Source organism: Xyrauchen texanus, chromosome 11 (assembly GCF_025860055.1).
Source record: "Xyrauchen texanus isolate HMW12.3.18 chromosome 11, RBS_HiC_50CHRs, whole genome shotgun sequence".
Taxonomy (NCBI): domain Eukaryota; kingdom Metazoa; phylum Chordata; class Actinopteri; order Cypriniformes; family Catostomidae; genus Xyrauchen; species Xyrauchen texanus.
The window spans coordinates 42,678,489-42,691,924 of record NC_068286.1 but is presented as its reverse complement, the minus strand read 5'-3'; the positions used below and the strand labels follow the sequence as shown (position 1 = coordinate 42,691,924).

At 37.0% G+C, this 13,436-nt stretch overlaps 1 protein-coding gene across 1 annotated transcript in view; it reads left to right on the top strand.

Annotated features, from left to right (window-relative positions):
• The window catches only part of LOC127651755 (kelch-like protein 5), a 48,436-nt gene extending 37,313 nt beyond the window's left edge, over positions 1-11,123 (top strand). The window contains exons 9-11 of the mRNA XM_052137757.1: positions 106-318; positions 5,748-5,919; positions 6,490-11,123. Of these exons, the coding sequence (XP_051993717.1) occupies positions 106-318; positions 5,748-5,919; positions 6,490-6,546 (442 nt within the window). The 3' untranslated portion in view covers positions 6,547-11,123. The remainder of the gene's footprint in view (positions 1-105; positions 319-5,747; positions 5,920-6,489) is intronic.
• The last annotated feature ends 2,313 nt before the right edge of the window (positions 11,124-13,436 follow it).

The following is a 13,436-nucleotide window of genomic DNA, read 5'->3' as shown; positions in this document are numbered from 1 at the left end:
TGTTATTGTAATTAAATAGACAACTACACCTTTGCCCTTAAAAAGCCATCTGCCTGTGTAATCAATAACATTACCCTTCTCTTTTACTGTGGATTTGTTTTTAAGGCTGTATGCATTGGGTGGCAGGGATGGCAGTTCATGTCTTAAAACAGTGGAGAGTTTCGACCCTCATACCAACAAATGGAGTAGCTGTGCACCCATGTCGAAACGCAGAGGTGGTGTTGGTGTAGCAACGTGGAATGGTTTCCTGTATGCTATTGGTGGCCATGATGCCCCAGCTTCAAGCTTGGCATCACGACTGTCCGACTGTGTGGAAAGGTAAGTGGGCACAAACTCAGTGAGTTCAGGAGGCACAAACTTTCAATAAATAATTTCTCAATTGGGATGGTGTTGATTTGTATTTAAAAGGGGTCAAAAATGTTCTTTGTTAGATCTTTTGAAATAAAAATTTACCATGATATGACAAGCAAAAAAGGCATGTTTATGATCATTTAAAATGAAATGATTATCTGTCATGACCGAAAGGTCGCGAGTACAAGCAGCCGAAATGGGCTTCCTCAAAAGGGTGGCGGGCTTCTCCCTTAGAGATTGCATGAGGAGCTCAGTCATCCGTGAGGAGTTTGGAGTAGAGCCGCTGCTCCTTTGCGTTGAAAGGAGTCAGTTGAGGTGGTTTGGGCATCTGGTAAGGGTGCCCCCTGGCCGCCTCCCTAGGGAGGTGTTTCAGGCACGTCCAGCTGGGAGGAGGCCGCGGGGAAGACCCAGGATTAGGTGGTTAATGTGGCTCGAGATAGGGAAGTTTGGGGCTCCCTGCTGGAGCAGCTGCCCCTAAGACCCGACTTTGGATAAGCGGTTGAAGATGGATGGATGGATGGATGATTATCTTTTGACCTTGACTAACATATTAGACCTCAGGGAATAAAAACATTTATAATATTATTTAGCCCTTTAAATATTTTCAATGTTGCGGGCTTAGCCTATTTCAGATCAGTTTATCTGTCTCTTTTATACTTGAGAGGTAAAGGTTTCTTCTTGCTCTGGACTACAAATGAGACTGCACTCATGCTGAAAATGTGAAAATTGAATTTGTTATTTGGTATGTTTGTGTCTAAAGCTAGATCCCCCTCTACTAACTGTAAATTATTAGTCCTTTCAGCCTGTAAATAATATACCACTAATATGAAGTAATCCGTCCCTGGTGAAGAGAGAGCATCCTTAAATAAAAGTCAGTTTGTTTTAGCACAACAAATAAGTGCAAGGACGTTCCTAGAGAAAAATGATGAATTATCCTTTGTTTGTAGCAGATCGTTTAGGGGCTTTGTACTGCACGGTACAACTCGACTCAACTCGACTCTGCTCGCTTTTTTGGGGTTTTCCACTGTGGATAGTACCTGGTACCTGATACTTTTTTTAGTACCATCTCGGTCGAGGTTCTAAGCGAACAAAGCCGATACTAAATGTGACTTCAAAATCCTGCAGATCACTGATTGGTCAGGGAAAATCGTCACTACCAGCATCACTGGATTTACGATACGTGACATCAACCCCCTAGTTTTAAAGTTAGTAACAGCGATAGCAGTATCATTTGTTCACGTAACTTTCAAATTGTGAAAAAATTAATGGCTTTGCCCAAAACCTTGCCGTGGTCAATAAACGAGGTGCAGACGATCCACTAAACTAAAATGTCTCTGAGGAAGTGTCTCAGCTGTTGGCTGCACACGGCTACCACTGGACCTACCAACAGTGTAGGAAAATGTAAAAAAAAAAAAAGTAAAGTGACTACAGAACCATCAAGGAAAAGTGGAAGTGGTTCAACCAAATGGACGCTATCTAAACTGGCGAGGAATGGGAGGGAGAGTGCCACGATGGAGGATGGTATGTTTTGTTATGTTAACTCTATACTCTGCTCGAAATCTTCACTTTATTTAGTTGACCAGCTACTGGAAGCTTGCTTCTAAAACAACCAGGCCAATTTAACTGTTACACTTGTCTAATATAACCATGTAACAACTGCTTTATGCAGCACAGTGAGTTAGTAGCTAACAGCTAGCGGTCGTGTATTGGTAGTGGTCAGTTTGTGTCGTGTTTAAGATGATGTCACGGCAGTACAACTATGACGATCAGCCTATAATCCCACAGTTCGATCCCCACACAAGAGTTGTAAGGAAAAAGCCACTTTGAAACAGAAAAACAAAAGAAAAGGTTAGAGTGGGCAAAGAAACACAGACATAGGACAACAGATAATTGGAAAAGAGCAGTTATGGATCTTAACTGCATTGAGCTTTTTTTATTTTTATCGTAATATTCATTTTTCACATTATTAATGTCCTGACCATACATTGTGATCAGTTGAATGCCACTTTGGTGTACCAATTATCTTTCCATAAGAGCAAAACATTATATTACATTATTCCAAACTTTTGGCGTCCAGTGTATTGTGCCACAGTGTGAGAAATGTGTGGTTAGGATGAAGAGGTCAAAGAAGAGGTCGAAGAACACCCCAGCTGCTGGTTTGTATGGTATCATATCATAAACAATGAAACGGAGCAAAACATGGTAAATTGGCAAAGAATTCTGTTTTTGTATCTCTGCTACACATTGTTTACACAAAGGAGGCATAAACATCTCTCAGAGGTTTCTAGAAGCAACAAAGTAACCATGAACATCTCATGTATCATCTCTTTCATCTCTGCATACATTTGAATATGATCATCTACCTTGAAAACATGAATGTATAGATAAATTATTACAGAAATACAGATACATTAATAAGATTTCATAACTGTTTAGAAATTGTGAATATGTCTCATAACATAAAGAATCTACCATTTCTAAGTCATTGAAATCTAAATAAAACATATTTTACCAATGCATCAGCTTCTTAAATAAAATCTTAAGATAATTATACTGGAAAACAGTGCAGGCTTCAAAACCGAAGAAGAACATCAAGAAGACAATACAGAACTCCCAGACCAATTGTGTTTACATCAAAGTTCTACAGATCCTTAAAGTCCCAACAGACTCAACGAGTGCTAACACACTTGTAGTGAAGGTTAGTTGAGGCCTGTTTTTTTCTCCTTCAGTATCGTTTCATATAAGTTGAGAGTACTTCAGATGATGTGCATACTCAGAGAAAGTTTTTGGGCAATTTATAGCCATTTTTCCTTGAACAGCCCTCTCTTTGTTTGGCTTGAAAAATGTATTTAGTGTCACCAAAACACCCATTTCATTACTGGTAGATGCTCACCACAATTTTGAAAAATGCACAAAGATAAGTGTGGAAAGCTGCAGAGAGGAGGGAGGTCTGTGTTCTAGCCAATTCTGTATCACTAATTATGGCATTAAAACAGTATCAAAACCTTTCAAATGTACTCGGCAATTCACAATTGCTCCAAATGCACCAATGGATACAATGTTTTGTAATCTCACAATACAATCACATATACACATTTAAAACACAAATACAGAACCATTTGCATTTGTACTCAGTTATAAAGTTATACAAAATGCAAAAGCGCATTTATATATAATTTTGATACATTCGTGCCATTATTTTTCAGAAATATATTCAGAAGTAGACATTAGTTTATCAGCAATGTGGGAGAAGAAACAATGTTTTCACTTTGGAAATACACATTTTAAACCATTGTTTTTGAATGGCTGAAAAAATGTCTCTCAAATATTGCTGATGTAAGTACTGTATGTACATTTCTGGTAAAAACCATACATATATACATTTCTGTTACAAACCATACATACCGGATCTACTTAATATTCAGTGGCGTTCACTTATTGATTTCAAACCCAGATGAAAAAACCCAAATGAACCATTTTCCCCTTAAACTTAAAAATAACGCATATTATCATTGTCTTGCTGAGTTTTGTGACCCATCAAAGATTGTGTATGTCTAATTGTGGCTGTTACTTTCCAAACTGGTCAATCAGATTATAATCATCAAAATGATCAGCCACAGCTTGAATGGACTTTATCCACATGGGAAGAGGAACTCAACAAGATTTTCCAGTTATTAATGCTTGATCAAAGTTTAAATGAGATATGATGGACAATGTACAGTTGCTCAGTTTTGTAGTGGTTTTAGAGATGTGAAGGAACCAGATTAGCATCAGACTAGTTATTGCTGACTTTATGCCATATTTATACCATTTACACAACAAATAACTAGTTGTTTGAAAGAACCAGTTTGTTCTTTCATTATAACACATATCAGCCAAACTCACTCTCAAAATTCAGTTGTAAGCCCTGAAAATTCTCTTTTGTTGTACTATGGTTGTCATTCATAAAACTAACTGAATTGTGTATGAACATTACTATATTTAGCACTCCAAACAGGACTGACAACCATATTCTGCTGCTGTATGCACAAGGTGTCTCTGATGCTGTCTGTCACTGCCCCTGTTGCATCTTTGTTTAAAAGAACTGCCTGTCTAACATCTTCTGCACCCTGACTGCCCCCAGTCTGTCTCTGCGTTTTGTCTTGTCATTCAGCATTTCTGACTGAAATCAGTTCTGTACTGAGTAAAACTATTCCACAGATTTTACTCCTTCACAGTTAAAGGGATACTTCACTCAAAAATGAAAATTCTCTCATCATTTACTCACCCTCATGCCATCCCAGATGTGTATGGCTTTCTTTCATCTGCTGAAAACAGATTTTAGAAGAACCTGTATAAGCTCTGTAGGCCTAGACAATGCAAGTGAATGGTTACCAACATTTTGAAGCTCAAAAAAGCATATATAAGGCAGCACAAAATGAATCCATAAGACTCCAGTGGATAAATCGATGTCTTCAGAATCGATATGATAGATGTTAGCGAGAAACAGATTAATATTTAAGTCCTCCCTGCCTAGTCAGTGGCGAAATTTACGAAGAATCCGAGTCACCAAAAACAAAAGAAGAATGTGAAAGTAAAAGTGGAGATTGATAGTAAAAAAGGATTCAAATATTGATTTTAAAAAATATATATATTTATATTGAATATTGAGTTTCTTACCCACACCTATCATATCGTATAAACCACTGGCGTCTTATGGATAACCTTTATGCTTTATGTGCTTTTGAAGCTTCAAATGTTTGGTACCCATTCACTTGCATTGTATGGACCTACAGAGCTGAAATATTCATCTAAAAATCTTAATTTGTGTTCTGGAGAAGAAAGAAAGTCATACGCATCTGGGATGGCATGAGGGTGAGTAAATGTTACTTGCTTAATCTCAGTAACTGCCTTGTTATTGGACACTTTCACTCTTGGACTTTATTAATCATGATGCTGCATCCACACCACTAGGTGTCACTAGGTGTCAATGAGCAAAAAGTTACTGAGTGCACCTTTATTAAATTATTTGGTTAAAATACTTTCTCCTGTCTCAATTACATTTTTGCAGAAACTATTAAGTAAGCCATTTGTATCTTAATTTCCCTGAAAAGTTAACACTGTTGTACTGTGGTGTTATCAAAACATTTGGTTTGAGCAACCTGAGAAGCCAACAAGGCAATGGTATTGGCTCAACCAATGCAGTGAGTTTGGGGCGTGGCTTTTTGTTTGACAAATAATGGAAGATGGATGTAGTATTGGAGAAACCTGTTTGAAAAAAATCATTATTTTTGTAATTCCATTTGGTGGCCAGAATTACACAATTCACCTTTAAGCATTTAGATTCATTCGCTAACATGCATTGTTTGTTGGAATGAAAATGACTCTGTTTAACTTGAATCTACATTCTCTTTCAGGTACGACCCAAAGACGGACATGTGGACAGCAGTAGCTCCCATGAGCATCAGCAGGGACGCGGTAGGGGTTTGTCTTTTGGGGGACCGTCTGTATGCCGTGGGTGGTTATGATGGCCAGGTGTACCTGAACACTGTGGAGGCCTACGACCCCCAAAACAATGAGTGGGCACAGGTAAACATCTTCTGTCTTGCTTTACTGATGATATCTGCGTGTTTATGTTATTCATCAATATCTTCCTTCATTCAAGTCATACTTGCAAATAACATCTCCGTTTTCTGTTATGTTGTGATTCTGCCTCGTTCCTTCCGGCGCTGTTTGTTTATAGTGCTGTTTGCTCATTATGTAAATGCAGGGTCTCCATAATTTTGACAGGAGCACAGCTACTCTCTGCATCATAGCATCTGTTATTACCTCTTGCCATGGCAACCGCCTGATTTCTCAAGGGCTTAATTTCTCGTTATGTTTTTAGGTGAAATTTGTTCTCCCACATGCAGAGAGCTTATATTGTTTCACTTGTAAAAACCAAGCCACAACTGAGTGTGTGCATCAGTGCATGTTTGTGCATACTATAACGGTGTGTGAGTATGTGAGGAAAAGAAAGCAATAAAGCAGTGCATGTGTTGACAGAGAGAAACTGACTCATCATTGAGAACATCAATCCAATAAATGTACTGCCGAGACTGAGACAGTGTGTGAAGCTGAATGCATCTTCTCTCATAGCATTTCGTATTTTGTTTCTAGGTGGCGCCATTGTGTTTAGGTCGAGCTGGAGCCTGTGTGGTTGTCGTGAAGCTTTGAATTGCCTCCTGCTTTCAGTCATCTCCATGGTGACAGTCCTGGAATAAACCTACAGTGCTCCTGATGCTGTGTATATGGACAGATCTGAGCATCTCTTTACCAGAGCAGAGAATGTCACACACTATGGCACACAGCAGAATATTCAACTGTGGTCTCTTATTATGCCTTCAAGTTTGTATGTATCTATTAAAAGCAGTTTATTTCATGGCTATGCACATCAAGAACTAGACTCCCCCCTTTTCTGTGGCTGACAGGGTTGAACAATTTAAATGGCCATCCATTCATCTGTCTAATAATTCATCTGTATTATTGATACATCCATTTGTTTCTCATCTTTGGTTAAGTTCACACAGTCAGGGATATTTACTAACAGGTGTGACTTTCAAATTGCCCTGTACACACAACAAGCTACAAGAGTGGCTCGAAGATGTTTTTATCAACGAGTATCCAAAGTAATTATTTTTTTGCCCAACCACATTTTTTACTTTATTGAGAGCAAGTAAAAACTTTAACTTTGTTCTCTTCATCACACAAAGTGATCATATTGCTTCAGAAGTCTTGGAATATATTACATTAGCCCTATCAGTTACTTTAATTCATTTTGCACTGTATGGTTGTCACTAGGAATGACAATAGGAATATCAAGATATCGATTATTGATCAGAAAGTTATTTTCTCAATGTTTTTTGAGGCTTTGATATATTCAAATTAGCCAACATTTAAATTAGAAGCCTAATTTCTGTGCTTTCCCAATTGCCGCTCAAACTTTACCAAAGTTGTGACGAGAAATGTGAATGAAGAGGCAAGGACTATTGTGCAATGAGAAGCCCTATTTTTTATCTCAAAATATGGCAGTATAGATCGCTAATCATTGGGAAAGTTTTTGTATTATCGATGCATAAAAGGCATAGATCCCAAGCGTAGTTTTCACTCTTGCTGATTAACATACAGAACCATACTCAAAAGCAGGATTGACAGCTGTATTCTGCTGCTGTTTATGTAGCCTTTTGCTGTCATTTTCTCTGCAGCCAAGAGAACAATAGCTGCGTTTCCACTGTGGGGTCAAATGAGGGTGTGGTAGTGCGTGCCAGGGCCAGTTGCATTCCCACTGTCATTTCCGGGGCTTAATCGTGCCTCCTCGGGGGTTATTCAGGGACAATAGCCAATGGCCTATTGGCCCACTGATTACCCTTGGGCCAAAGATAGCCAACTGGGGATTGAGGCACAGTCAATTCCAAAGGCGGAGTTTAGCGAGAAACTCATGCTGCATTTCATTCAGATCGGATATGGGATATTCCTACTTGAATTCTCCGATCTCCGGCCATAAAGGAATTCCATTGCCAGATGCTCGGAAAATTATGTTTAAACAACCAAAACTGCAATGCTCCCTTTAGCCAGGGTTCACCAGATACGTTTCCAAGCAACCAACTGATAAACAATGCTGCTCTGCAAACATTTGTAAAACAAGCTTTAATATCTTGTAATGTAGGAACTTTGACTCATTGATCGATATCATTTAATAAAAGTAAATGTTTATCATTAACGTTGTACATCTCTGGGTGCCGACATGTTTGTGTGACGTCACGCACCCGCATCTCAGTGAAAACAATTGCGGACACATTACAAATCTGTTAAGATGCACAATGGACAACGCGTTGCCCAAAGGGAGAGCTTTCCATGGTGTGAAATCATGGACGGTGTGCTTGGACATCGTCCCGCTGTTAGTGGAGAGACCATTCTCCACTAAGTTGGTGAGTTGTCAGCAGTTACTTATCTTGCTTGTTAACGTTTACATACAATATAAACTTGATATTCTAAATAACTAGATGGCATATGTATTTGGTTTGGCTTGTGAAATGGGAGGGAGTGTGACATTTGCCTCAGTGCGTCTTATTAAGGGCAGGTTTTAGGGCAATGCTATGGGGCTTTTGACCTGATGGTGGAAATGCAGAGCGATTTCAGTCTCAAGGCCCGAGGCTATTGGCCCCGGCTGACCAATTTATGGCCTTGGCTCGCACTTACCCGATAGTGGAAATGCGGCTAATAAATGAGGGTTTGTGCCAATATGAGAGTGTGTTGCGCTCTCTGGGGATGCAGTGGAAATGATAAAAAATAATGAACTCTAAGTCAATTAAAGAATGTAACTGGAATGTGTGCCACCAAATGCTCTCTCTAGAAATAATCTGTTGTCTAAGAATAGCCTGAGTGCAGTTTAGTGTCTCATGGGAAAGAGGGATAGAGAGAGAACAGGACTGTGTGTGTGTGTGTGTGTGTGTGTGTGTGTGTGTATGTCTAAATAGTGCTTTAGCAGTGAAACCATGGTTGGTAGCAGTGTTGGGTTTAACCTGATTACAAATATATTAGTCTAAAGTAGTGTAAAGCATTACATTTTCAACTCTTGTAATCAGATTACAGTTACTGACTTTCGATTAAAGTTATTACTTTTAAGTACATTACTTGGGTTACACATACTTTTTTTTAATAAAATTTAGTATGTATAATACATTTATTTAAGATATATATTAATGTGCGACAATGAAGGAATAAAGGAAGCCATTATTGTCAAATCGCTGAGCGGAAAGTGTTTTTAAAAGCCATGTAAAAGTAAAGTAATTAGTAACGTGATGGATCCGACCCGTTTGCGTCAGCATCTGGTTCCGTTAGTGTGCGTTTTGTTCGTTTAAAAAAGCAGCGCATATTCTTCACATTTGTTGCAATGCATTTGATGTCAGATTTTATGATGACAAAACTACTATATACAAATCAAGAAGCATCTTGATTAGTCTTTCTACCAAAACCACATAAACTTTTACTAGAGGTTGCAAAACTGATCAGTAAATGGACAGATAATTATAAAGATGAGCTTAGAGAGAGAAAAGGAACATGGGTAAAAACTATGTATGGAAGGAAAAAGTTGGGAGAGAAATGCAAGAGATGGAAATCAGGCCGCATGCCGACAGTAGAAATTCACTTTAGCGTCATCAGTCTATTATAAGCGTGCATGTCTTCGATTTATCTTTAATTTATCTGCCTGAAGTCAGTTAGAGCACATCAGCAATATTGCATGTGAATATGATAATTATACCTACAAGGGAGCAACACAATCTTTCATTATTCCCCAACTCGCTTCAAGCTCAGAGAAAGAAGAGCATAACAAGGTCTAATGCATATTCAAAACCTATGAATCATTGGTTCTATTTTTTGAAGTTGGAAAAGCATCCCAGTACTCAGCAGTGAAGGAAGTTAACAGCACAACAGTGGAATGCTGTTTCTGTAGCAGTTCAGCAGTATTTTGTCAGATTTAGCAAAAAAGTTCATTGTAAATGGTTATTGTGATTTTTCCCCTTATGCTTACTCAATGTTCTAATCATATTTCTTTTTTTCATACAGCAATTCATCTTCATAATAACTGAGGATATTCTAGGTCACTGTCCATTTAATGGAAATACATTCTGCCCAAGAGCAGGAAAAGCGAACAAAGGCTTAGAAGCATATAAACCAAGATTTAGATGTACGTCCCAAAATTCATCTCTCATCTCTATTAAATAGCTAGTTCCAACAGAATGATCAAATAAAATAAAATGTGTAATACATAAATATTATTTAATGATTCTCTTGTAACCGAAATACCACTTTTACTTTCAACATTTTCTTATATGGTGAGAATTTAGAATTCCTTTTTTCACGACTATATGTCTCTGTGTAGAGAAAGAGCATCTTGTTTGTGTGTTGCGTGTGTTGTGTGTGTGTTTAAACCCCATGCTGAGTACAAAGTACAGCTTGAAAAGTCACAGAAAATAGATTTGGTATTTTGATCCGTATATTCAGTTCTCTTTTATATCCCAAAATGTATTTCAGTGTTCTTTTAAATTGAAGAAAGATAAGATTACAGTTGAGAATATGGTGAAAAACAGAATGACAGAACAAAGCGATCAGAACAACTACAGATGCAGAAAAGAGAGAGAGCAGCACATAACATTTTAATAGGAATATACACCTGATTATTTTCAGTCAGTGGATATCACAGGTGCTGTGACCACTGTAATGTCTTATTTGGACACCATACTGTTGTCTACTATCATATTTCATCATTATGCTGTTATGTCTGTTCATTGTGTTGGGTCATGCCTGTGTAGCTATGAGATTTTATGCAATGTAAGATGAGTAAATGACAGACTTGTGAATTGTAAAAGCAAGTTTATGTCCAATAATATCCAGGTTGCACCGGTAAAAATAATATAGGTCAATGCGTTATATTTTGGTACACATTTCAAGAGTGTCATGGCCACTTTATGTGTGTTCTGTTGGAAAGTTTTACTGTCTTTGACCATATTTATACATGACACATCATTTGTACTGGGCATCATGCATTATGCCAATCGTAAATATAGAAGAAGCAGAACATATCAAAAGAGAATACAACTGCTTTGAAAAGACACCAAACACATATGGATGTGTAAAATGTATAGAGCAAATTTATTTTATACAATGTTAAATTGTATCTTGTGGAAAATGTAAACAGTTTGTAAAAAAGTGTAACACAGCAGTTTAACTTCATTGTGCTGCATTATAAGAGAATGCCTTTTATTTTTATTTAGTTATAATAACCTCTGTTATTTTATATATATATATATATATATATATATATATATATATATATATATATATATATATATATATATATATATATATATATATTCATGAAGATGTATTACATCTGATGTTACAAATGTGACATCTTGAGTAATGAAAACAGTACTGTTTTATATGTCATCTTTTATATCTTAAATACTGTGAAATGTCTCGGTTTGAAGAGTGATTGGCCAAAGGAGGAAATCTCACTTAAATGTTATGAATATTATGTGTTGTGCTTTCAGCAGAGGTTGCTACCTATACTGCATGATAATGAGAGGCAGATGTTTTTTATATATATATATATATATTAATATAAAAGGAATTGGTGTCCCCAAAGTGTGGAATGCATAAGAAAAACTATTTAAGTGAATTGTTTGATTTGTGAGTATTTTTGTTTATTAAATTATAAAAAAAAACATAATGTCTCTTTGTATTAAACAAGTTTATGTGGATGTGTGCGTGTGCATATGTCAGGTTTTGCTAACATTGTAGGGACCAAATATTCCCACAAGGATAGGAAAACCTGAAATCACCTACCTTGGGAGCACCAGCCAAAGAGTCTTAATAAACGCTATGGTAAATAATGTCTTAATGAAAATGTAAAATGCAAAACTGTTTGTGTGAGGTTTCAGGGCTAGAAAATATCATTAGCTCATGATCACATCTATTAGAAGTCAGTGCAAATCCCCTCTATTATAGAAAAGGTAGTTTTTTGTGTGAGTGAGCATGCATGTGCATGAGTGAGTGTGCATGTGAGAATGAGTTTATGTATGTATGTGTGTGCAGTGCCGGTCCTAGCCTTTTGGGGGACCATAAGAAATACTTTGTGTGGGGGCCCCCCATCATCGTGTCCGTAATTCCCAAAACAACCCTGTTTCACAGAGCAATTGTGTAGTAAACAAACAACATACATTGAGTTAATTCTAAGGAATGCTATTATTTTTTATACTGACAATAAGCTAATGTTATATAAGGCGCCAATTTTCAATGAATAAAAGGAAATGGAACTTAAGGCCATTCTGAAGGGTCAGTTGGCAGGGCACTTGCTGGCTCTGCATTACTGGGGTCTGCACTTGTGCCTGCTTTAACTAGCTGTACATTACTGATGTCTTGCTGGTTCTGCTGGTCTTATTGATGAATTTGAGAATTGTCCTTCAAGGCAGATTAAAAAAAAAGTATAAAAATAATTATACTTCATTTAAAATGGCCAAACACAGTAACAGTGCAAAGTAATAGTATCAGCTATGTTAACAGACAAGAAATGTAAAAGTTTTTCCAAACAATGAAAGAACAAAACACTGAACAAGAGTAAATTAATGAAGACTAAAAGAGAGATAAAAAAAACATTTAAAATTGGAGGAAGACAAATGTCCAAATTAACGCTCTAGCGCCATCTAGCGTTCCAAAAAGTATTACGGTTTAATGTTTTTACTATCGCCCAAAAAAAAAAAAAAAAAAAAAAAAAAAATTAAGATTTTCTTTTCTCAAGAAATCTGAAGTAAACATATGCGCATATTTTTTTTTAAATGTGCACACTTTGTACAAAAATTTCGAATGGATATTGTTTATTGACAGGGTTGGGGAGTAACGGAATAGCCTACATGTTTACAGGATTACGTATATAAAATACAAAATATAAGTAACTGTATTCCACTACAGATACAATTTAAATAATTGGTAATTAGAATACAGCTACATTCAAATAGGATTTTGATTACTGAAGGGATTACTTTTTCTGGTAATACCTTTGATATTAGGGCAAAAATCGTATTCTTAATAATATTTTTTTAGTGTTTTCTTGTAAAAATATCTAAAAATCGTTAAAACAAAATAAATTTGATTGATCTTGTTTTAGAAACAACACTGCATTATATATTTATGTTTTTCAGATAATGTATTTTTAACATGTGTATTTTGTCTTACTGTACTGGCAGAGTTTTTTAGTCAAAACAAGTGAAAATAATCAACCAGTGCTGAAGAAGTAATCCAAAATATTTAGAATATGTTACTGACCTTGAGTAATCCAACGGAAAATTTACAAATGACATTTTACAGCATGTATTCTGTAACTGTAGTGGACAGGGGCGTAGCACCAAATTTTGGGCCCTGGGTACAAACCATCTTGCTGGGCCCCCGTACCAAATATGTATGTATAGAAAACTGACTTCTAAGGGGCCCCCCTGCCTCGGGCCCTGGGTACTCGGTACCCTTTACCCCCCCAGTCCGACGCCCCTGGTAGTGGAATACATTTCAAA